At 35.4% G+C, this 27058-nt stretch overlaps 1 protein-coding gene across 7 annotated transcripts in view; it reads left to right on the forward strand.

Moving 5' to 3' along the window:
• The window catches only part of LOC121314769 (engulfment and cell motility protein 1-like), a 154749-nt gene that overhangs the window by 39458 nt on the left and 88233 nt on the right, over positions 1 to 27058 (forward strand). For 3 of the 7 annotated variants that reach the window (XM_041248419.1, XM_041248421.1, XM_041248420.1), the window contains exons 4-14: positions 800 to 872; positions 1501 to 1551; positions 5107 to 5276; positions 11175 to 11210; positions 16169 to 16268; positions 18985 to 19136; positions 19603 to 19681; positions 20551 to 20595; positions 21808 to 21858; positions 22052 to 22174; positions 23435 to 23563. In XM_041248419.1, the coding sequence (XP_041104353.1) occupies positions 800 to 872; positions 1501 to 1551; positions 5107 to 5276; positions 11175 to 11210; positions 16169 to 16268; positions 18985 to 19136; positions 19603 to 19681; positions 20551 to 20595; positions 21808 to 21858; positions 22052 to 22174; positions 23435 to 23563 (1009 nt within the window). The remainder of the gene's footprint in view (positions 1 to 799; positions 873 to 1500; positions 1552 to 5106; positions 5277 to 11174; positions 11211 to 16168; positions 16269 to 18984; positions 19137 to 19602; positions 19682 to 20550; positions 20596 to 21807; positions 21859 to 22051; positions 22175 to 23434; positions 23564 to 27058) is intronic. The other 4 variants (XM_041248423.1, XM_041248424.1, XM_041248422.1 and 1 more) reach the window with 3 other exon arrangements.

Raw genomic sequence — 27058 nt, forward strand, 5'->3', positions numbered from 1 at the left:
ACATATTTACATTAATATTATAGTAAGGATGTTGCAGATCATTTCAGATGCTTGCTGGACTGATCATCTCCTGTATGCTTAACAAAAAGGGTTGTTGTTGTCCATAAAATCAACAGTATGAAGGTCACTCTTGAAATCAGGACTTAAAGGATGTGTTGCAGTAAGAATACCTCTTAAGAAAGTTGAACAAGACTAAAAGGGTAAAATATGCGCACAAACAGACATTGGACTATGGAACAATGGTCAAAGGTTTTGGACTGTTGATGGATGGACAACGACACCTGTGCCTTCTGCCAGTTCTGTTGTCAATTCAATGCTTGTCTCTTTTCTATTCCTTAATGATACTATGTTCAAGTATTGCTCATCCTTGTTAGACAGCTTTTTGGGTCTTCCAGTCTTAGGTTTGTCAATTACAGATGATGTTTCTCTGTACTTGTTGATTTTGCTTCGTTGATTTCACAACTTGAAAATCAAGTAATGCAGGCTATTCACTCAATGTTTTTTTCCTTCTTTGTGCAAGTCAAGGTTGTTTTAATAGTAGAAAACACTAGTGGAAATGTCTAAGACTTAGAGAGAGAGAGAGAGAGAACAAAAATATTTAACACCATGAATACATAGGAAACCATTCTAGCAGAGATCCTAAGATAAAACAAATAAAGAAAATTACTGTGTATATATGGTCAGACTTTCTGGTAAATCTAGATTGTATTTTTGTAATGCTAATCCTCTTTTGTAACTTGCTCCCTTTTTAAACCTTTGAAAACATGCTATGTTCGTATATTTTATTAATGTCTTACAGGTGGTCGCTGGGCAATCATGAAAACTTTGCTTTGCAACATGCAGATGTCACAAACTTTTATATCACAGAAAAGGTAAAATGATATATTAATAATACCAAAAAACAGACCTGACCTAGGGTAACATTAGGTAGTCCAGGATGACTGATAACCCGGGTCTGTGAAGTCAGCCCAAATAACAGTAGTGGTTTACATAAAGTAAACTAGACTCAAAAGTCATGTCAGTAAACTAAGGGTAAATGAATAATAATGACAAGATACCAGTATTTGTTTTAGACAAGGTGACAGTTATTTTAAGTTTCATACTACCCATTTCTGACTATTCTGGTTCAATATTTCAAAGAAGTAAATGTATTCAGTATCTCTATCTACTGTATAATTCAGGAAGTGGAAGTACAAAGTTTTAAGGAAACAAAAATTGCTAATACAATTGGCAATGGGTCTTTAATATTAGTGAAGTAGGGCCCTTATTTTAATTCCACAAAAGACAGCCTCTAACACTGCATTGTCTTCAGTTATTCAATTTATTTCTTCTTAATATCTATAATTGGGGCTAGGGTATTCTCATTGTCTAAGATTGGAATTGTAAAGAGTGCTGGAATAAAAAACAAGTAATTGTGTTTTTATTCAGTAATAAATTGTAGTACTGTAACATCATGCTTCATTGTAAATTCACACTACATTTTATATATATTTTTTTTAGAATCGTAATGAAATAAAAAATGGTGCGATTCTTCGACTGACTTCATCCCCTGTAAGTAATCCTCTGTTCTGTGTAATTTTTAAGGATTGTATCACTTTATGAATGATGAATTTGGTTTGGTGGACACTATAAGCAACAGTACATTAATGTTTAGGTTCTGTTTTGATACTGAATTTCAGCCTTTTTGAAACTGTAATCTACTGTTACTAGTGTTTTGTATTTTACACAATAGCATATAATGCAGAATTGTCCTACTTCCTTTTTATCCTTGGTTACAGAGATATGGTGGAGATGCCTGTAGGTCACTCCAGTAAATAATGAACACTTCTATTGTAACAAAAACTTGGAGGAAATCGCATGCACATTGTACGGCTAATGACAAAGCTTAACTGTTATTATGCATAAAGCATATGTAGGCCACAGTGACCTACTTTCTCCCATACACCAGATTGTTTAAATCGAGTAAACTTTGCACAGACTTGTCTTAGGAGGTGGTGTGGATGTTGTCATTGTGACTGTGTACCTTTACTGGGATAAACTAAAACATGGAATTACAGGTTGACTGTTTACTTGAATTGTTCCATGATTTATAACTACCTGATTACCGATTTGTAATTTATATGAATGGAAACGGTTTTACTGTAATTTGAAAAGTTAGCTGGGAGTGATGGTGAGGTATAATCACGTTTTTTCGAATGCAGCCACAAAAACAATAACAGGTACTGGCAAAGGCTCAACTAAGTATAATTTTGTTACAACTAAATTCTGGAATTGTTTGTCAGACTTAGAGTGGTGAATTATGTTAATATTGTAAAATATATATGACAAGCGTTTCTCTCTGAGAAAATGCAAAATATGCCACTTACAGTAAGAACTGTATTATGACATGGTATAAGATACAGTAGAGAGTCAATTATCTGATCTTTGATCAACTGTACTGTGTAATCAGGTTTAGCTGCCAAAAAAAAAGGACTAGCAGACTCAGGCAAATGAAAGTTACAGAATTATTCAGACCACCCAAACCTTAGATGGCGCATTGCGTGCTTTAAGTTGTTGCAGTTAAGCAAATGAAAATCACCTCGTTCTTGATTTTTCTTCTGTTTCATCGGTAAGGGCTGGTTAGGCATGTCTGTTATTGAGCAGCTAAGAAGTTTTATTTTATTCATTTGAATTGCACATTATTACAATGTCTTAACAGCACATATCAAAGTATAGAAACATTTTACTGAATTTTTGTTTAATGTTTTAAAGTTTAATGATTCCTAAAGTTCTGTAATGTGTCAAAGTTGTACTGAGTTGTATTCTTTGATTTTTAAAGTTTGGTATATGGTAAGTTTAATTGCAGTATTTCATTACCTTAACTGTAGGTGCACAAGTTTTACTGACTTGCATTAATTTAATGATTTGTTAAGCTTTGTAATTTTGTATGCTTAATGTGATGGAATAGATCACTAGCTATAGATCATCATAGGTACTTGTGTACTATGTACTTGTGTATGTTAACTTATTCTATACATTATTAAAGGTACAGTAATTGTTATTAATGCCAGTTCGATTATCCATACAAATCGATTATGCAAACTGGTATTGGTTCCAATTAATTTGGATAATTGACTCTTTACTGTATTATAGCGTGCCTGGGACTTGGTTATTTAGACCTGAGACCACATGGGACATTAACTATTTCTGCTTAATTGTTTTTAGAGCTTTGGAAGTTTTTTATCGTTTTTTACAGGTAATCTGTATAAATGGAATAAAACATTCACGCGTAGTTTAAAATACGTTCTATATAACAGTAATCATGCTTTTATAATTTAAATAAATAAAAATACATTGTTTATTTACACGTGATCAATACAGTAAGCTTGCATTGCAGCAGCACCAACTGCAGCTGACTTAGGCAAAACAAACCTTTTTTAACAGTCAACGTTCCAAGCAGGTTACCAGTCATATAGTCACATTTTACTACTACTAAAAATATGAATAATAATTGTAATAATATGAACTTACGCTTGTCATGTGACCCCGGAGATTGGTCGTGCCTTCATGATACATCAACAGTTCACAGTTTGCATTCAACTTTTTTTTTCTGTCGTCTGTGCATTTAACAAACAATCTCAAACAGCAGAGGGGTTTCAAGATATTTCTTTCAGTACAGCTAATGCTAATCAACGGTTTGCTGTCAAAATGGCAAATGAAGAAATGTAATTTCTGCCTCTGGATAACACAAGCTGGAGGGAGAGGGGGTGGACTGTGCTCAGTTTTCGAAATTAAAATGACTAGTGTTAGCGTATATTTTGTATGTTTCAAACATATTCTACTATAGCACCCCCACCCACCCCCCTTCCCCCTCGTTCTTTGGCATATTCCGTGCTCCATACGTGGCAGTGCCGTCATATAGAGTTGCTATGTATAACGATTTGGCCGTGGATTTTAATACAACAACTTTTGTTTATGTAATATGCACACATTGTCAAATGCTTTCTGTTAACAGCGAAAATAAATAAATAAATAAGAACACCACCCGACTTAAGATTTTTCGTTCTCTCTGATGTGCAAAAAAGGAAATTGAAATCCACTTACTATTTCAACCCAGTTCCTCTTTGAAATATTTTCTATGATGTGTAATTCTTTTGATTTACACCCCTGTTATTTTCAGGGCCATTTCTTTACAGCATTTTAAGTTTTTCAATTGTATTTTGTTGTTCTAGTCTTTGCTTTATAAACTACAGTAAAACCTGTCTAATACAGCCCCTTTACATACCGGTACTGTGGATGATTCGGTTCGGCATGATTTTTGGGTTCCGACCCAAATCCCTATTAAAATGAATGGTGTGCTACCCTCTACAACCCAGAACGTCTCTCTTCCGACTGCCTAAAATCAGTGTAACTCTGACTGTGCAGTCCAGCAATGGGTCATGTGAGTTATCTTATCTAAGTTTAAAACTAGTATAAAAAACAAACGTTGCATATATAATTGCATGTTCTGCTGGCACCATTCTGAATTGTGCAGTTGTTGAACAGCAAATAAAATGTCAAAACTTCCACTCAACGAGCGATCTCTTGAAATGAAATTTACGCTTATCAAAAAAGTTCGCCAAAATCAACGCAATAAGTTGAAAAATGAAATCGCAAAACAAACCATTGCAGACATTGTAAAATAAATAAGACTTCTTAAAATGAACACAGACAAAACCTGAATGCAAGCAAAAAGCACTTGAATCTGCATGCAGTACAGTACGAACAATTTGAACACCTTTCTATGGGAATGGTTTAAACAGTTTTGTACAGATTTTGTTGAGACATTATTGTGTTTAAAGTTTTCTGAGCCACGGTTGTGTTTATTATGCTGTGTATGTACAGTAATAGTTTTTTTTTAGTACAGTATTAGGTTTTACTATAGATAACTTTCTGTAACAAATTCAAAAGGGCATCTATATTCAGATCCACCACTGTTTGGGTCATCAGAAAGGATTTTTCTCCATATCCCCCTATTAATAAGAAAACTAGGTAGACAACTACGCTACACTTGGGTTTTATCGTGCAGTTGGTTTGGATTTTCCCTGATATTGATGTAAAAGGCGTTTCCCTGCATTTGGTTTGCAGGCTCAAACAGCACAGCAGCTTCATGAGAAGATCCAGTCCTCTAGCATGGATGCCAAGTTAGAAGCACTCAAGGACCTGGCCAACTCATCCAGAGACATCACCTTCGCCCAGGAGTTTATTAACCTGGATGGCATCTCACTCCTGACTCAGATGGTAGAGAGTGGAACAGAGTAAGTCATGTTTTTATACTTCCAAGCTAATAAGAACATAAGAACATAAGAAAGTTTACAAACGAGAGGAGGCCTTTCGGCCCATCTTGCTCGTTTGGTTGTTAGTAGCTTATTGATCCCAAAATCTCATCAAGCAGCTTCTTGAAGGATCCCAGGGTGTCAGCTTCAACAACATTACTAGAAACATCACGACCACGAATGCTTAAAGGGGTTACACAGTAGCTAATGAAAGTAAAAAAAAATAAAAATCCTAGCGCCGGCACTGGTCTCAGTACAAATATATTTGTTACAACTCATAAGTGAAAACATAATTTTATGAACACACTTCACAAATGAATATCCCGAAAGCATGTTAATTTAAGACTATCAAAGAAAACATTGTGATTCTATGTATCTATTAGTTGTGTAAAGGAAAAAAGTACAGTACATACATTAAGCTACACAAGTAAATACTTTTTGTCATATTTCATTTGTCTATGCACTACATAATTAATTACTGAGAAGAAAAGATTTCAGTTTGTGTTTAATTAAAGAACTCTGCAGTGATTTGTTTAATGTACTCTATTAATACATACATATTTTTGGTTCCTTTTATATTTTAAGGTGCTTTATTTTAAAATAACTCAAAGCCCAGAAACATTTAAACAGGAAGTTTCACATCTGAATAGCTAACTGAATCCCAGCCAGTGAGAGGAATGCGTAAAATAACAACCACAAACCAAAGTCGTAAATCAGGAAAAAATGATAATACATCAAGGGTAAGCGTGAAACTTCAATGAGATTCACACATTTGCATACGAAAGTCGTTTGAAACCAACAGTCGTAACTGAACTACCGCAGCAGGGATGAAACTGAGTTACTGGAGTGAAAGTGACTTTAGTACATCGCGGGTAGGTGTTTTCACAGAAAAAAACGAAAAGTCAAGATATGAAAGAAAAATCAGTGGTCCACAGAGCCCATTATCATTAGCTAAAGCCCCTTTTAAGATGATCAGTTTTATTTATGGTTACTATAAAAGTTGCTCTTTATAAGCAGTGCTGCATGAGCATTATATTTGATGCCCATTATACCGTAGTCAAGTTATGGAGCTGACTTGAAGGCCAGGTTTACCTTCACCCGCACGTTGTGATGCGGCGTGCAATCATGGGTCCTCCTCGCAAATACAAAACTAAAAACCTAAATCAAAATATATATAAAAAATAAACAAATAAATACTAAAACACCCAACCAGCTTTTTCTACTGTTTGTAGCACAAACTGGGTGCTTGTTGGGACATATTAGGTATAATACTATACCAGGAACTTTACAGGGTTATTGTTCACTTTCTGAATTTCAACCTTACACTTTTCAACAGAGTACTGGGTGATCCCAAGATAACAGAACAAACACAATCTATGACTTTCACCGAAGAAAATCATACACATGTAATACTGTATACAGTATAGCCACATTAGAGCAGTATTGAGTGAAATTATTTGCCTTAGACCTATATACCAGTATGAACTGCTGAAAGGGTTAGTGGACTTGGATTATTTGGCAGATCATGTGAGTCAAAAGGCAGCTGGTTAAAAATTACAAAATAATTTTCATGGGCCACTGAATTACTATTTAAAACAATTCATATTAAACAATTAAGACTAGAGTTACAGGCAAACAGAGAACAATTAACTCAATCAATCTCAAAGTAATGCCGCCACCATGATTAGTTAGAAAATGTTTCCTAAAAACAAACAAACAAATAAACTAAAAAGTTTAGCTTCCTGCGTATCACCAACTTTAAGCAAAAAAATAAAATAAATTTAAAAATCCGATTTCCTCAGAACTATGCTGTTATTAGACAATGCCTTCTCATTGAATTGTGTTGCTCAGGCTTAAGTAGAAAGGAGAGGTCTCAAAGCAACATGACTTGGTGTATTGATCTTAGGATACTGTTTTATTTAAAAAAAAAAAAAGTAAAACATAAAGAAAGAAACAAGAGGTGTTAAGAGGATAGGTGAAATCTTGAGCAAGAATGTGGCATTGTAGTCGAAGGTTACAGCCAAAGACTGCTTGCTGAATAGTAATTCAGTGTTCAAATCTCAGTCCAGCAGCAATTGTGCTCCACATTATAACTGTTATAACTTCAACTCCACATTATAATTGTAGCTCATTACAGACATTTGTTATCATGAGATGCTGTCGTACATTATGTGTATGTTGGTCATGGTATGTTGGTCAATTTTGCCCACATAACCCTGATAAAGATCCCAGTGCACTTCAATTCTTGGAATACATTAATAGATAAGCATACATTTTGCATTAAAGCAATTCAAATTGAAGGATTTATTAAAAAAAAAAAAAAAAAAAAAAACTGAGCAGCAGCAGACATCAATGTTCTGTACTTGCTGTTCTTCATGCTTTCCATTTTGCACTCTGGCTATTGTGTCTGCCCTTGAACAGCCACTAAAATCCATTAGAATGAACTCCAGATTAAACTGCTTTAGGAGTACATAATACTTACAGCAGGAATTGCTTTTTTTTTTTTTTTAATTGCCCTCCCTTCCTTTTTTTGATGCTTGCAATTCTGATTTGGGATGTGCTATTTGTCATGGTGGTCATGGAACCCGTGAATTTTGACATGTGTTTCTTCTTAGCGTTGAAATATTTAAAGGAGCCGTTGAATTGGTTTCAGTGCAAAGTGTTTGGCAAATGTCAAATAAACGGGGATAACTTACACAGAACTGTAAAAAAAATTGGCGAAATTAAGTTCTAAGTAACTAGCAGAGCAATATCCCAAACAATTTCATGAAAGCAGAGGGAGTGGCTTTAATGAAAAACAAACTTCAAATTAACCGAAGCCTTTTGTGCTGAAAATATACCTCTGCGTACATTTGATAATGCAAAGCCTAAAGGCTGCTACACACCACACACGATGCAGCAAGCAAAACTGCAGCGATGCAACAAAATATTCAATAATAATATCTTTATTTTTACATAGTGCCTTTCATAGTGGACCAACATCACAAAGTGTTTTACAGAGGTAGGCTGTGAACTGTGCATTATATGCAGAGTCACTTACAAAAGGACATTGAGTTAACATCTCATTCGCAGAATCAGAGAACAGCATCAATGCATGTGATCCAGCAGGGTGAAGCAGTAGCCAAAATGAGAGAGGAAACCATAATACTTGCCATTAAAAAAAATACCCAGAGTTTTATGACAAAGGTCATCATAATTATAAAGCTACAGATTGGAAGGACAACATATATGGAAGTCCATTTTGAAGGAATTGGATGAGCCTGATATGGGTGATTTGTTGCCATATGTGTTGAAGTACCGTCAAAGAAGACACTCATAATTACTACATCATGTTGACGAATATGTACCAGTCTCGATCATAGTTGTGTCAATAGCAATTTTGAACAGTTGTATAGATCTGGCATATTTTAAACCTGTCGCTTCTGGTGTGTGGTTGTGCCGCGACTGCAGTGTGAAGACCTTTAAAGGGGGAGGATGGTTTACAGTTCTGGAGAAGCATGAACCATGATTTGCAGCTCTTGCAGTCGTTCCACTGCGGTGCTTAACACCTGTCAGCAGTGGAAATGCAGATCAATACATCTATTCTTTTAATGTACATCTTGTAATACCAAATCCACAAATGTGTTTAAGTAGACGTTAACGAAAAACTAAATTTAAGTTTTTTTTTTTTTTTTTTTCAATCGGGGAAATGGTATATATGTTAAAATTAAAAGATAGGCGTATTCCTGTTATGGTTGTTTTTTTTTTTTTTTTTTTTTTTTTTTTTATAAAGGTACTGTTAAAACAAAAAATAAATAAATAAAAAGTAAATGTTTATTTTTTACTAGAAGCTTGTCAAAAGAATACACATTAAATACATGTTAAATACATGTTATATACATGACATGTTTACTTTGCTGAAATACTAAAATATTACAGTATATCACATTCCATGAAATTGCCTGTTTTTAGCCGTGACTGTGCCGTGATTTTTACATATTTTTACCGTGACAAAATCCCATCCTTAGTAATGATCAGCAATTATAATCGCTTCAAAATCAAATAATGTGCAGGGCAAAATAAATATTCGCACTGTAGTAGTATGTTAATGTCCACATTCCTTTTTTAATTTTTTTTTTTGTTCCCTGCCTGTGAAATATGTTGTTGTTATGATTGTTATTATTTAATTATTTAGCAGGTGCTTTTATCCAAAGCAAATTCAAAAAAAATAGAAGGGTATATAAACTACAGGCAATAAAAAGGCAAAACAAACACACATGTATACAATATATACAAGATAATTAAAAATAAAGGAAAATACAAAAAGATATATAAGTAGGAATGTTAGGGTGATGACATTATAAATACAAAATATAACATTGTAATTCTCAGCAGCCTATCTATTCTAAAATGAAACCTGGTAAGCTGCAAGATGTCTGTAGCACAGTACATAGGAGCCCTCTAGTGGGGGGAGGGGAAGGGGGGTAGCATAGCATTTTTTTCAATTTTTGTAGTTGTGTTTGCAAATATGATGTCCCCACGTGTTGCTACAACTGTTTAAATCACGTTTCTGTAATTTTATCTTTTCATTGTTAACATCCTGACAACTTTATACACTTATAAATTGTGTGGTACAGAAAAGAAAAAGCCAGAGCGCTTATAATTATGATTTTTTTCTTCAATCTCTCTTCCTGCAGCAATTTAGAGGACTCAAATCCTAGTGCACTAAAGCGGACATTATGAAAAGTGCTTTGAAACAGACTTTAAAGTTTATAAGTGTAAAAAATTGTCAGGTTGTTAACAGTGAAATGAAAAATTAGTTATTTAAACAGTTGTAGGGGACGTATAACGCTTTATTTTTCAGAACCCCCCACTGCTTACTCTTCAAGAAGGCAGTACACTATCATCCTTGAAGATTAACCCAACATCATGCCCAAACATGTTTAATCTGTTATAGTGTTTACAGGTTCGACCCTATTTAAAAACATGTACATTGACAGTGGTTACGTTGCGTAAAATTGGTTCCATTTTGTATAATTTATGCCTTGCTGACAGGACATCCTTGAATTAAGACAAATCAAATACTTGGGTCTATTTTTAATAAATTAATAAATTATTGTGTTAAACCATCATGTTGATCATTCTGATTTGTTGCAATGTTCTTCTTCTTACTAAATTGTGCTTCCATGCTCCTTGAACTGCAGATTTATCATCATAATTGAAAAATGTTGCGGTAACACTTTACAATGATGGATGCAAAAACTATTGTGTGTTGTTGCCGTCACTTTCCAATTGCCAAACCTTTTTAAAGTGCTTTCAACTCTAATTGGAGGGATATATAACTGCTAATTTTTTTTCTTTTTCTTTTTCTTTTTTTTTTTTTTTTTTTTTTAACTAAATCAGTCATTTGAAACGTATGTTAAGCCAAGCTTAACCTCTTGTTAACTTCAGATTGCTGATTTCAATTGAAATGAGGTGCAACCAAGGAATTTTACCATATGTTTTTTTGTTTCTGTGTAATATTTGTGTATTTTGTGTCTTTTGTGTAGCAGCATTCTACAAGCTTAGAAATGGGGGTTTAGAACGTACGCTAAACCTATTGTCACTGTCAACAGGAATTTTTTTTGTTGTATGTTTTATTTTTATACATCGTTACTACACACTTTTATGGTGTGTGTATGATGCATTATGTTTGTCATTTGTTTTAATGCTGAAGTGTGGTGAAAAGTCAAAATGGTTCAGGACTAGTGTCTTGTCTTGGGTTCATTTTGTCTAGCTATGCTAAAAGAGAAACGTTTACCTGAGCATGACTCCTTTTTTGGGGGGGTAATCTAAGAATGCTGTAACATTAAACCGTTTGGTGTGCTATCATCCTGACGAGAAAGTTTTAAATTTTTGCAGACGATATCAGAAACTGCAGAAGATAATGAAGCCCTGGTAAGAATTCAGCTGGATAATCACACTGCCTAATACTGTTTGAATCTATTTACTGATTTGCATGATTGGTTCTGGTCCTGGTGCTTCAAACAAACAAAAACAACGCTTCAATCTCTGTCTTCCACTGTTTGATTTTTTTTTTTCTTTTTTAATTATACATTTATTTTTTTGTTGGCATTTCTTTTTACTTTTGCATGTGGTATTGGGCACTTAATCTTTGCACCAATTAACAGGCCGTTTTGCTAGCCAGCTACGATATTTTTCAGCACTCATTTTTTTGTCAAATTGTAAGTATTGTTATTGGATTATTTGTTTTTCTGTTTATTGTAACACAGTTTATTGTAAAAAGGGTAATGCAAGTTAATGCCGGAGGACAAGTCATCCTTATTTTTGAACAGCAGAGTCTAGCATCTACATTTAGATACCGTAAGCCGATCTACAGACCACAAGCAAATATTTTCGGAGACTGCTTTTGTTTTTTGGGGAAACCAAATAAATGCCTGCCCACTTCCATGTGCAAAAGCTTACTCACCACTTGCAAATCAGTATTGAAACTAATTAATGTTCTGTTGATTAACCTGTTTTGTGCTACATTGATGTGTTCTACAAAAGTGGACTTTCTCTTTCGTGGTTTTACACCATTGTCAGGGTTTAAAGTTATATTTTTATATTGGAGCTATTCCACACGCACAGACACACATAGATGTGGGGGAGGGGGAGTTTGTTATAATAGGCCAAATTATCTGATCATATACTGTAGTTAAATTAAAAAAAAAAAAAAAAAAAGAGAGGGTGTGGGGGTGTGTGTGACTATGGTACACCAACATGAATTTTGAGTTATTACAGCTTTGGAAGAATAGAAACATTAACACTTAGTTTTGTTGTATAAGTATATTTAATTGTATTTATTTTGAGGGTGTGTTGGGACCAGTGGATCATGGTGCAATTTTGTTTGTACAGGTAGTTGACACTGATACTGATTGGATGATGGTTTTATTGATATGCTTTTTAACACTTACTAGCCATATTTTCATACTTAGACATATGTGAATTGCATGCATTTGAAATAATGTATTTAAATATTTACTGTTCACTGTCAGTGAATTGGACTGTGTTTACATTCCATATGTGAAATGCAGAATATATAATAAGTCAAACTTAAAAGTAGTGTCAAGTCTCTTTCTTAAAACATGGCTACTTCTTGCATACAGAACACAAATATAGTTAATAATAATAATAATAATAATAATAATAATAATAATAATAATAATAATAATAAAACTAACTACCATGTTTTAGCACGTAGTAATTTTCCCTGCATGGGATGAATATCTCCATCAGATGGGATAGACCAATTGTAATGAAGCTTGCTAGGGGCCTTCTTATATATATTGCTGTCTGTCCATCTTTCACCTATATATGGCTTATCACTCACATTTTACTGGTCCCTAGAAAACTGCTTATCCAAGGTGGCATACAGGTGTAAGATTCTTATTTAAATGTGACTATACAATATTAAATATCATGCAACAAGCTTTATCTACTATCTTAGTAGTACATTAGTGCGAGGATAGTGCATTAGCTGAGGATCAAGTAATGTGGTGCTTAGGTCAGGCAAATCCAGTGCATAGTATGAGGGGTAGATCACGAGATCTACAAGTGCAGCCTAAACAGGTGGGTTTTGAGGAGACTGCGGAAGGCGGTGAGAGACACAGAAGTCCTGAAGTTCTTCACTAGCTGTTTCTACCACAGAAGGATTAGGGAAGAGAAGGCGCGGGCACGGTATTCTACATAATCTGGGGTATATGTTAGTCTTTTGGTTCATATTTCCTTTTTTGTTTTTTTATATATATATATATATATATATATATATATATATATATATATATATATATATATATATATTTATTTATTTATTTATTTATTTGTACACACGTACAGTACCGTGAAAAAGTATTTCCCCCGTGTGATTTTTTTTTTTTGCATATTTGACACTGAATGTTATCAGATCTTCAACCAAAATCTAATATTAGATAAAAGGGGTGAGCCTGAGTGAGCACAACACAAGTTTGATACTTATTTCATTTATTTATTAAAGAAAGTTATGCAACATCCAGTGCCCCTGTGTGAAAAAGTAATTGCCCCCATTAGACTCATGACTGGTTACGCCACCTTTAGCAGCAATAACTGCAACTCTCACAGCACTGTGGAGGAATTTTGGTCCACTTCTTCATGCAGAACTGCTTCAGCTCAGTGACATTGGTGGGTTTTCGAGCATAAACTGCTTGTTCCAGGTCCTACCACAACATCTCAATGGGGTTTAGGTTTGGACTTTCACTAGGCCATTCCAAAACATTACATTTCTTGTTCTTCAACCATTCTGATGTAGACTTGCTTTTGTGATTCGGATCATTGTTTTGCTGCATGACCCAGCTGCACTTTAGCTTCAGCTCATGGACGGATGGCCTGACATTCTCCTGTAGAATTCTCTGATACAGACCAGAATTCATGGTTCTTTCAACGATGGCAAGCCATCCAGGTCCTGATGCAGAAAAGCTTCCCCAAATCAATACACTACAACCACCATGCTTGACCGTTGGTATGAGGTTCTTACTGTGGAATGCAGTGTTTGGTTTTCACCAGACATAACGGGGCCCATGTTGGCCAAAAAGTTCCACTTTTGACTCATCTGTCCATAGAACATTGTTCCAAAACTCTTGAGCATCATCCATGATCAGCCACAAGTCCCATTTTTGCCCAGTGTCTTTCTGATGGTGGAGTCAAGAACACTGACCTTAGCTGAGGTGAGAGAGGCCTGCAGATCCCTGGATGTTGTTCTAGGGTTCTTTGTGACTTCCTGGACAATTTGACACCTTGCTCTTGGAGAGATTTTGGCAAGACGCCCACTCCTGGGAAGATTCACTACTGTCCCAAACTTTCTCCGTTTGGACAATATGGCTGTGACTGTGGTTTGGTGGAGCCCCCGAACCTTAGAAATGGCTTTGTAACCCTTTCCAGACTGATAGACATCAACAACTTTTTTCAGGTCTTCAGGAATATCTTTTGATTGTGGTATGATGTGCCTCTAGAACCTGTGTGCTGACAACTTTACTCTGATGGTAAGAGCCAGTTATTCAGATTTATATTGGGCAGTCCTGGCCCAAATGAGGCCTGATTTTTTAACCAAAGTATTCAAACAGCTGACCCTAATTACCCATTTAATTGGGTTGAGTTAACTAGGGAGGGGCAATAACTTTTTCACACCCTTGAAGATTGCATATTTGATTACCTTGCACACCAAACAAATGAAAGAAGCACCAGACTTTGGTGTCATTTTTTCTCTCTGACTCCCTCTATATAGTACTACAACCCACAAGATCTGACCAAATTCAATGTGAAAAATGTGCAAAAATGCAGAAAATCAGACGGGGCAAATACTTTTTCACGGCACTTATATATATATATATATATATAATCAAGAGAAGTGATTATTCTTTTGTGGGAAACTTGATCTTGTAATTCTATAGCTTAAGCTGTTAAGGGACTCTAGTGGTATATGATGGTATTCTGATGTGATGTTTAGTGCTTTAAACTAATATTAGATGTTTTAAGAAAAAGAACATTTATTGGGGTAGTACTATGTAGTGCCTGTAGATGGCGATATAATGTTGGAAACTTTATATGGCTGCATATACATGACCTGAAGAGGGACCTGGACCACTTAGTTGTCAATGGAAATTTAAACTGTATAACAAAGCTTTAAAATATTATTTCTAAACCATCTCATCCTTTTTTTTTCCCCCCCACATACACTAGTTCAGTTTTATTGGATATTTATATGTATTTCTGTTTTGGTCAAGTCTACAGTAAGTAATCTACAGTATAAGTAAACCAAAATAATGAACTAAATAGAGGTTATGTTTGCTAGCTTTAGATTTAGCTTTTCTTTTATTTATTTATTTTTTTTAGATATGGGTGTTTTTAATGTCTGTGTCTGTATCATTTCAACGCAAGAAGTATAGTTGGTTGGTTAGGTTATCCCCTGCATACTGTATATGCATCCTTTTATATATGTAGACAAGAAATAGGCTGTTGATGTGAAGGTAGTTTTAAATGGTAGTTTCTGCTTAAAGGTTAGACACTACAACCTCAAGAAACTGGACTAATGGGACAGCAGTCTGGTTAGCTGATATTCTGGACAACTGACCCACACCCTGTAATGAGCATTCATTGTAAGACCCAAAATTACAAGTGCCTACTGTATATTTGCCTGATTTTCAAAATAGCAATATCACATTCAGTTATGTACTTCTGCATCCTGCAATGCCCAAATAACAAAACAGAAAAAGTTAAAATTTGGTGAATATGCCCCCGTTTTCCTGTAGTTCATCCCACATACTGGTATCAGAGATTTCTTGCTGGGGCCAAAATCTCAAATTGGAGACATTAAAAGTCATGTAAAACAAATTAACAAATTTTGAATGCTTGGATTGTGAGTGATTTGGGGATAGAGTGAACATTTTATATCTTCAGTGACAAATAAATAACTTTTTTGCTGATCTAGTGTTGATCTAATTTTAATAGCAGCCCGCACAAATACTGCAACTAACCAAATTAAACATGCAGGCCATACTTCACTTTACCGTTTGAATTTTAAATAAGGAACTAACCCTGCTTGAATTGTTTTGGTTTGATTTTATGTTGTGTACTAATGAGAAGATAACCAAGCATGGGGAATGCACGTCGGCTAAAGCGCTGTGCCAAACGGTTCTATTTTCAGATGGCAGTGCAGGTGGACATGACTAATCTTGTGGAGCTGTGTCCTGTCTGTGTTTCTCTCCTGCCCAAACCTAGCTTCTTTTCTTTGGCTGACTTTCCTGTCACTCTGTGCTCTGTCGCTTTCTGTTTTAAACAGAGATGACGGACGCTATGTGCTGTTGTGTTTTTATTTGTTCCAGTTTCGGAGATATGTTGTCCTTTACCCTGACTGCGTTTGTAGAGTTGATGGATCATGGAATTGTCTCCTGGGATACTTTCTCGCCGGCTTTTATCAAAAAGGTAAGTTGCAAGAAACGCAGACATTTTGTAAGTAGGTAATTGGTTGGAAATTGATCTATAAGCAGTGCAAAAAGTGATCTTCTAGTGCCCTCAGTGTTTTAAAAAAAAAAAAAAAAGTTATTTAAACATTTTTTATTAGAGGATAAAAAATAGTTCAAGTGTACAACCGTGCTTTAGTACAGTGTCTGCTTGACTTTTTTTGTGATGGTTCCAGGAATTTCCTTTCAAAACCAAATTAAATAACCCTGCAAAAAAATATATAGAGTTTTGCGCCTAGACTTTGCACTGCTTCAAATTTGAAGAATTTCTGTACATTGAGAAAGAAACAAGAAGCACTTAAAGCTTTATAAAATTATATAAAATATTAATATTGGCTCCCCCATGTTTGTGGAGGTAAGTATCAAGAACTTCAAATGTAAGACTAAAAAAATCTTCATTGCAAGTGCCATGTCAGTGTACTGGGATTGTGAGCAGCATTTTTGTATTAAATATTGATTTTAGCATCTGTCTGCTTGTAGTGCAAGTTTAAGGGAAAACAAAAAAAAAAAAACTGTTTAAAGGTAAGATTGATTTGTGAAGCAGGGTTGGAGTGTTCCTTACATTTCTCAGTATTCAGAGCCCCAAATTAAAGGGCTTTTCTACTGTCAGGTGGTGTCCTTGTGCCCCTCGATCCTGTCGTGTATTCAGTTGAATTTTTTTGGTTGGGGGGGAGGGGGGGCTGGGGGGATGGGACTGAATTTAATTAGACATTGAGTACATTATTGTTGTTGCACTATTGAGATAGGTGTGTCTCACGGAATAATGACCCTCCTGCAACATTCTGTGCCATGGTTTTCCTAGGCAGTGCTTTGACATTAAGCAGTAATAAATGCATTCCAATTCAGTGCTGAATTCTTCCAGCACTAAATAAACATTTCTGGTAGTGCCTTCATCTGTGTAATAACTTTATAAATAGAAAACTATTAACCGGATCACTCTAGTTAATATGCCCTTTTAATATGTCAATATGTTCAACCTGAGTCTAGTCTTTTCAGGTTGTATTATTATTATTATTATTATTTGTTTATTTATAGCCTTTATCCAAGACGACATGCAGGAGCTACAGGACAGTACAGGGTTACAATGTAAGCTTAATATTTAAATATAGTGTAGTTTACAAGGAGTGCAGTAGTATGACTAAAATACAATGTGAACTAAGAAGCAACAAGTTAGGATTATAACAAGTTATATCTGCAATGACATAATAGTAGTGAAAGGATAGTGCATTAGCTGAGGATCAGGTAACGTGGTGCGTAGGTCTGGCAAGTCCAGTGCATAGGAGGGGTAGATCAGAGATCTGCAAGGTGAGGAGGATGCAGATGGCAATGAGAAACAGAGATGTTCTGAAGTTCTTCTGTAGTTGGTTCCACCACAGATGAGCTAGAGAAGAGAAGCAGCGGGCACAGGAGAGTTGAGGGAAGGCATGACCATTTGCCCAGTAAAGGAGTGGATTCGTTACTGGTGCTCCCTACTGCTCTTATCACTGTGCTCTTTACACTATTGTCATTTGGCCTTCACTTCACACAAGGCGACTGATTCATTGGTATAGACTTATATATGAAGCACTGATTGGGAAATCACCATTTTATCTGAGATATTTGTTAAAGGCCTCTGTCTCTTTTTATAATGTGCGATCTAACACTTTTATTAATTTGGATGTTTCCAGAGTGTCCACTGCTGCTGGGCGTATCATTTCAGTATGCTGCAGCTCATGACTGGAATAAATTGCAACTCATGTTAAATTGCATTAGGTTCTTTCTACTATTTACAGTATTAAATACACCACAGCAAGCACATTTCAATACATTTGAGATATTTTCATTAGCACAATCTGAGAGCTAAATTTAATGAATGTGCAGTGCATTTCATTTTTAATTCCCTAATGTTTAGTTTATTTATTTATTTTTTTCTGCTGAGCAATACACTTCCAAATTAGTCCCAATTATTTCTATGCATGCTGCTTTCATCTTCAAGTGGTCAGTTTGAGAAATAAACTTTCTTTTCCTGCAACAGCTCAGCCTGCTTTAGTCTAAAACTCAGCTACATACTGTTTTTTGTTATGTTAACCTCTTAAATTACTGTCCATGGTTCTTTGGCTGAAAATATATTGTCAGTTCATTGTCTAACTAGGGAACCTGCTGTGCAATTAAATCAATCTTAAAATCTTGACGGTAAACAGTGTAACCGAATCTATATGTGGGATAGCTGTGACTGCTAAGAAGATGCAACAGACGAAATAAATCTTTTCATGTTGACTCAAAACCATATTTGTGCACATTCATTTAATATACAGCACCTCTCTACACTTGCAAGCATTTGTATATCATCAGCTGACAAGGGATCATTGTGCCTTTTTTCTTAAAGGCGTACAGCCTCTATACATGAACTCCCAAGATGGCAAGCACCTATGGGTACATATTTTGCAATATAATAGTAATAAGCTTTTATTTATTTATTGCATATGTATGGCTAGTATTATGTACTATGTATAGCTTTTATGTATTATATCTTACAGTGAGATAATATGACAAAAAAATGTACTGCATGATAATACCTGAAAATAATACAGTACTAAAAAAATGCACCAAACTTTGTTTGCATGCATGCAGATAAGCCATGCATCAAATCCTATTTATAACTGCATGTTTTTTTTTGTCTTGTTTTTTTATATATATAGATAGCAAGTTATGTGAACAAGTCTGCAATGGATGTGGCAGTTTTGCAGAGGTCCCTAGCCATTTTGGAATCAATGGTGTTGAATAGTCATGACCTCTACCAGAAGGTGGCGCAAGAGATTACTATCGGCCAGCTCATCCCACATCTACAAGGGTGAGTGTTTTTATTGTGGGGCTTCTCTTTTACATAACCCAGTTTGTGATAAGAAATATTACATTTGTATGTACCTGTAAACACCTTTCAGACTTTGCCATCTGAGTTCTGGGAGAACCTATCCTTCTGTCCCCTTGTCCACTTTGTATGCATGTTTCACTTACACTTTTACATGCACACTCTAAGAATGCAGGTCTAAGTTATCTGCTTTTTCATGATACTGCACATTTTGTATTTACAGTTGTGGTGGTGGGTGTGTTATACTAACATGCACGCATTAAAATGTGTTCCTTTCATTGCAACTGTTTCCATCTATTTAAAAACATTTGAGACTGCATTTGGTGTTGTATTACATATTATGGGCTATATAACTGATTTGGTATATTTTCCTTTTAAGGCAAAGTGTGTGTGTGTGTGTTTCTTCCTGAATACATTTGGCTAACGTGTTATTATTTCTTAATTACAGTGTTGATCAGGACATCCAGACATATACTATTGCTGTAATTAATGCACTGTTCCTAAAAGCACCAGAAGAAAAGAGACAGGTACCTGACGTTTTTGTGCATGTGTTGCTATGGAAATGCCTTACTTTTAAATGACGTACACAGTAAACCCATTGTATACTTCCTATTATCTTACTTGATGGTTTACAAAATGCCTGCTTAGAAGGTGTACATAAAATAGACCTGTGGTTGCATTTTGAGGAATGTACCCTTTTAAGAATTGTTTGTATGTATGATGCAAACACATTTTTTTTTTCAGCACCCTTCAGGTGTGATTTACTGGATTCACTCTTGTCACAGTCCCCATTTTGATGACTTGTCCCAATTGATTTATCAACCAGAGAGTCTGTCTTGTGATGTCTCGCACAGCAGTCTCACTCTTAGCAGAGACCTGACTTTACTGATGGTGTCCATAAATCTGTTCAGCCAAGCAACAAATACATTAAAACAGATGATTCATCCACATTTTTTTTGCATATCATTTTTTATTTATTAAATTTTTAAATCAGAATTAACTGTCACAAGTACATTAAACTTCCATTCTTCGATATGCTCCCTTCAGGATGTTCAGAAGAGTTGCATTTCTCTCAGAATGTACATTATGTAGTAGACACATTATATAGTAGACTCAGTCAGTGTTGCTGTGCTAAATTATTTTTTCTAACTTGTTAATAAAAAAAAATAAAAACAATCCCAATCCATTTGAATTGAGTTGCAAAGTAATCTAGCATCTTTGCCCCTCCCTACTTCTGTGAGCTCATAATTGTAGCAGTGTTATTGGATGATATACTGCTGCTCATTCTTTTCTTTCTATTATATTACAGCACATGGTGATACTAACACAATGCCTTGCTGCTTTTCTTTGTTTCTCTCTGTCTCCTTTTCTCTCTGTTTTCTGCATCCTCTATTAGCTTGATTTGGAGGACAATGTTAACATCCTTGATTGTCCTCTAACAGTAAGTTTTCCTGTGGATAGCCTCTGAAGATAGCTTTGTTTGTCAGTATCTGAGTCTTTGGTCTTTGGCTTTAGAGATTGTTCTGTATATCAAGGCAACCGAGTGCATTCATCCAAAATCCCTGTTTGTTAATTGAAGAGTATATAACAAAGTGTCCATTTAGATTTAGATTTAGATTTTCTAAAACATGTGTCATTCCATGTCAGGTGGACCAAAATTGAGAGAGAGCTGATTGATTAATTGAGTACATAAAGATGTAGTTGAAAATATTGAACATGTTTTGGGGTTCATGATATTTCACCTTTCTGCCTTAGGGCCCAATAAGGACCTGCACGTCGATCAATAACACTTTATTTAAATGATTCTGCTATCTTGTTATTTAAAGTATTTTGTTAATTCCAGCTGGCTCTTTGAACAGAGCAAGGCTCTGTAAAGTTCTCTGATGACCCCCTTTATTTATTCAGAAAAAAGCTGCTCTGCTCTGTTCAGTTAATAAAAGCCGACTTCAGCTTTGCAGTACCACCAGCCCCAGAGCTGTCACAAATAATGCAAAATAGGAGGAGAAGATGTTAGTCTAAGATCCATTTGAAGGCCAGCGCTTTCTAGTGTGCCTTGTCCCCGTTTTCAGTGTTGGCTGTTCGTTTTACTTATTGTTTAGTCGTTTTAGTTATTCATAGATACGGCTGGAAAAGGCCCTGCTGAAATGCCTCGCCTCATTTACAGACTCCCTTTTGGCAGCTGCAGCCACCCTGTTGAAAATATTCACATGGATGATGTACCCTTCAGCACCATCACCATTACCTATATAAATCAAAAAGAGAAAATGCCATTTAATACTCACCTTGGTTTTGTACTTTAAGTACTGTAAATTAAGTTTTTCAACACCATGTACAATTCAGTGTGTAAGATTATCATTATTGTCAACAGCTTACTGTCCCTGTTTCCCATGTTGGTATTCCAGGTTCGTATTCCAGAACACAGTGTCATCTAGTTAGCTCCCGGATTTTCCACAACTGGGAAATAAGGAAATAAAAACATAGATATTATGCAAAATTATTGAAAAAAAAAAAAAAAAAAGAATTACTAATTCTCGTCTGTGCTAACTCATACAAAGTTAAAAGTAGTTATTGATTTCTTTTACTTAAATTGCTACTTCATACCAACAGGTAAAAGTCAGCATTAACTAATCATAAAGTCTTAATTTCTCTGCAGGAAATGGCAAACATCTTGGCTCAGAAGCAGCTCCGCTCCATCATTTTAAGTGTAAGTGAAAAGTTTGTTATAATTTCTCAGTCCTATTAAAGAAATCAGCGGAGAGAGTAATTATTTATTTATTTATGTTTCAATATGCAGAAGTGCTATATATTAGCACCTGTAGATGCGGTTCTGACAGTTGGTTACATTTTTTTTTTTAAGTTTTCTTTTCCTGATAGACTGTAATTCCCCTTGTCCACAGAATGTTATCCGCAGCAACAGATCCATCAACTCTGAAATGGCTCATCAACTGTATGTGCTTCAAGTGTTGACCTTCAACCTTCTGGAAGACCGGATGAGAACAAAGATGGACCCCCAGGATCAGGTGCCGTAGAAGACATTTATATTATTGTGCCCCCAAAGTGTTTTATGTGGTGGAATGCTGTCAGAAACATCCCTTAAATGACGTTTGACCACAGGTTCTGCAAGACCCCTGATATACAGTGCCATCTGGTCAGTGTCCTAATACTGTGCCTACACTTGTGGCTGTACAAACCCAGTTTCAAGAAGAATGCATTTGTTAGGCCTCCCATCTAGGACTGCCTAACTAATGATTTAAGGGGTTTATCTTTTTATAATCAAGTGTTTTTTTTTTTAAGCACAAACAAATGGGGAGTTGTATTACCTGTGACCTCTGGTCAAGCATTAAGACTCGTGGTTCCTTAGCTACACCATTAATTCTCTAATATCAATCCATTTCGTAACATTTTTGTCAATTTTAAACAACATGACAGAAAATATACGTTAACAGTGCAAAAATGTTTTAAACAATATTAACTAAAAAGAAAATGTAATAGTTAAATCACTAACTATTTTCTGAATAAAAAAAAAAAGCATTACTGATTTTTTTTCTTAAGTTTAAAAACATTAACATAAGGATCTTGTACTGTATTTAAGATTTGTTTTAACCTAATTTATTTTTCCTTTTCATGATTTTTAGCTGTTCATGCAGACAAGGCACCTTTTTGATTGCCAGTAATGATTAAAAAAATAATAATCATAATAATTCTTCGTCAAGGGCACCTCAATCATTTTCCAGGGCAATCCATAATTCAGCAAATGCTTTGAAGGCCCTGGTAATGAATGTTTAGGAGTTTAACCAGAGAACTTTTATTTATGTGTTCACCTAATCTTAATTGGGTCTCGGTCTAGCAGCTAGCATGCTTATTTCATCAGTTTTATAATAAACCATTTATCTTCTGCTCATCCTAATGTTAATTATATTTCACTGTCAAGGCAGTACAGCTCCCAGAGAGGCAAATCCAATAGCTCAGTCAGGTATTCATTAAACACAGTTTTGCTGTCCTAAAGATTAGGGGCCACGGGGTGTTTAGCAGTGCTTTGTGGGAGCTTTGGATTCACGTTGTAGTTTGTTCATATACCTTGGCTGCATGTGATCTTCCTAAATAGTGCAAGCTTATAGTACAGCTTAAATTGTTCAAACTTGAAGTTTTACTTCCAAACTGTCTTCTGCAGTCTAATAAACCACAAGGATCATGCTAACAGACGGTAGTTGTTGTTGTTATTGTGCATTGTTATTTTCAGGAAATCTGATTTTTTTTTTTTTTTTTTTTTACTTTTACAGGCCCAGAGAGACATCATATTTGAGCTTCGTAGGATCGCTTTTGATGTTGAGTGTGAACCTAATAACAGCGGTAGCATCGAGAAGCGGAAATCCATGTACACCAGGGACTACAAAAAGCTTGGATTCATTGTAAGTATGCATTTAGTATTGCCGTTGGCAACGCGTTTTGGGTGGTATTCTAAAGAATATTCTTTTGATAAAGGAGGGAGGGGTCTGTTTTACATGCTAAATTCACAGCCTTCTAATTTTTAATGCTACTTTATTGTAGACACTGTGCACTGGAGCATATTCATCCCACCTATTTATGACGAAACAGTAGTAGAGACGCATCCAGATGTGGATGAAGCAAAATAATCTTTTAATAGAGGGGACTGGCCGTCTTGCATCCATTTTTCTTAGTGTTACTACAGAGCTGTTTGTCAGCACCCGTCTATTAAGCCACTCTTCATCTCACCTGGCCCTGTTCTCGTTTGCCTACAGAGGGCAAACAGGACCATTATGCCTGATCCAAAGAGTTGCTTTATATACTTTGCTTACAGACATGTGTGTTTTATTTAAGGTCTGAAAATGCTCAGGTGGAGAGCAAAATTTATATAATTATAAGTATGAAATTGCCCAACATCTTTGCTACTTTTGCTAGCAGTGCGCAGAGCTACCGTATGCAGTGCCAATCACTGGATGGTAAAATCTGCTACTATATTATTTATTATTATTATTATTATTATTATTTATTATTATTATTATTATTATTATTATAATATATCTGTAAACCATCTGGAATACTGTGTTTTAAGAAACATAACTATACTATCATGCAAAAAAAGAAACCCAGTGTTTCATTTAAAGGTTAAATGTAAATGTTCTACAAATTCTTACTTGCCATATCCTTTAAGTGTCTATAGTCCCTTTCACAAGATTCCCATATGAAATATACAGGTGTGATAGTGTACTACAATGTAAACAACTGTATAACTTGAGGGAGAAAATGACTTAAAGCCTCGAGTGTTGTTATCATAACCTCTCAGTGGATGTTAGTCAGCAAATAAAAAAAAAAAAAAAAAAAACTTAGCAAAATTGTCTCAAATTGAAACTAGACTGAATTGCAGGGGCGTTCAGGTCAGGACTGAGGTGAGGGGAGGCTCTCAAGTGTGTGCCTTTACCTTTAATCCTGAGCTACTACCTACCTGTTTAATGAACACTGAACACTACATTCACAACAATACATCTAATGTGAACTGATATAGTATAGTATACTGATATACAGTAGTATGGTATTTGCGTTTGCTCCTGTTATTCATAACTCCTTTGCTTGAGTTTGGTGTGGTCAGGTTGGGTTCTGCTGCATTTGTTCAGTTACTGCACAGCTATAGCAGTGGGGATTCAATGATGAGCTGAGACTGAGAGGAAAGTTAGGAAAAGTTGTAAATTAACCAAGAACGTTTTTACCATTCGGTAGACAGTGTGTGATGGCCTCTGACATTTCCTTGTTTGCAATTGCTGTCCTGCTGGGAGAAACGACATTTGTTAGTGTCACACTGATTGACTATCCTGCATTTGTCATAGCCAGCTTCTTATTGCATGACCTACTTTGGGAGTTTCATTTTTTTCTCTCTCTCTTTTTTTTTCTGTGCTAGTTATTTATATGCAGCACTTTTTCATGTTGCCTGCGTACAAACCTAAGAGATTGAAGCTTTAGATTTTTGTAATATAATCTCACTGCCTGTAATGTGCATCGGGTGTACAGGTTTAGAATTATAAACAGTACATTGCCATAGTGTCTTGTTCCACGGCATTTATTTTTTATTTTTTAATGTTATCATGATTAGTTCTGTGCCAGAGAAGGCTCTCTGTAGTTTATTTCAGGGTTCATGAAGGTATATTTTCCTCAGTTTGAGTTTGAAGTACACATGAAATTAAGCCGTTTTGGGTTTGAAGCATGTTTCTTCCGTAGCTGTCAGTATTCTCTTAGCTTTTTAGGTTTCTGGCTGCGTGCCCCATTTCAGTTTGAGTTTGTGTATATGCTTTGATATACAATTCCATATATTATAGTGTGGCTGACTGATTTTTTTTTAAATCATTCTTTATCAAGAAAATCAAAGAACATTATGGTTTTTTAGCCCTGGTTTTGATCTAGGTGAAATAATACTTAACCAACATTAACCAACATTCACTGGAATGTTGGTTAAGTATTTATACCCAGGATTTTTTTTTATGTTTTTCTTACAACACTAATTGCTAAAATAAAAATAATGAAAACAGTGTTGCTGGCCATTTTCTATCCCATCTCAAATCCCCCACGCCAGCTCCTGTTCGGCTTTTTCTTCAATTTAGAAATGAGGAGCTCTGATGAAAATCTGATGGTACAAGAACAGATTATCAGACAAGACTCCTCAATCTTCTAGTCAATGTACACTGCAAACACCACTTGAATATAGTATATCTCACAATCTGTTAGTCTAGGATTGTTTAAGTAGGCATAAATGGTTACCTTTTAGGTCTGGAATACAAATTCAAGGGCCTCTGTTCGTTGCTATGTTACTTAGTAGTGATAATCGTATATATTTGTTCCAAAATTAACACTGTCATTCTATAACAGTCCACATTATGGGTTTAATTTTATTTAATTTTAGGTCATAGCTATATGCATTTATAATAAATGAGGCTGTGGTCTGTTACAGGTACTGGTTCTAAAGAACAAGTGTTGCAACCAGCGTTCAATGATTTGTCACTTACAAGACAAACTGAATTGTAAGACGTTTATTAGTATGAGTAAATGTAGATATTAGTTTTGACAGCTGGGTTTGATTTAATTTTTAATTTTTTTTTTTTTTTGTAAGCCTATTTGCTCCCAGAGCTTACATATTGAGGGCAGTGGTGGCACATTGATTTCAAGTGAAGGCTGTAATGAAATACTTTAATGTATCGCAAGGTCTAGGCATTGGTTTTATGACAAGCAGGCTTAGAATATTGAAACCCCTGTGCCATAGCTGGCATACAGCTACATCAGAAACAGGCCTAACAGTCTTTTGAAAGTAAATAAAATGCCCAATTTACCTTCCTGTTTACTGCACGTTTGTTTATCGATTTGCCTCAGAAAGATATTTCTCAAAACATGTCATATTTTAAATAGGTTTTAAAAAGGGGAGTAGAAAAGCTGCCTCGTGGCTGTCATCATTCAACTGATGAGGTTCTTGAGAGGAATTCTTGAAGATAAGAATAGGGTTATACATGGGGAAAACGTTTTAAAAACATTTCCACTTTGATGAGCAGAAATGCTAAGTTTCCTTGAAGGTCAGGCTTGCCTCTGGCTCTATAAAGCTACTGATACTGTAGCATATTAAGTATTTTAGCTGATTATGCTACAGTCTTGTATTATCTCTTCTACGGAAGCAGTTCAACAACCGTTCCTTGTCAGTAACACATTTTAGACCGAAGCAAACCACAGAGCACTCTCAGCAGTGTGTTGAATAAGTACCTCAAGCTTCTGGTCGTCAAGTATCGTTTAGTGGCTGTTCCTTTGATGATAAGTTAAGTTAATTTTGAGGATCCCTCACTTTTTTTACTAATGCAAATTACTAGTAATACCATTTCAAGCCAATCTGTGTGTTGAGATTTGCTGCTCAG

Source organism: Polyodon spathula, chromosome 4 (genome assembly GCF_017654505.1).
Source record: "Polyodon spathula isolate WHYD16114869_AA chromosome 4, ASM1765450v1, whole genome shotgun sequence".
NCBI classification, from domain to species: Eukaryota; Metazoa; Chordata; class Actinopteri; order Acipenseriformes; family Polyodontidae; genus Polyodon; species Polyodon spathula.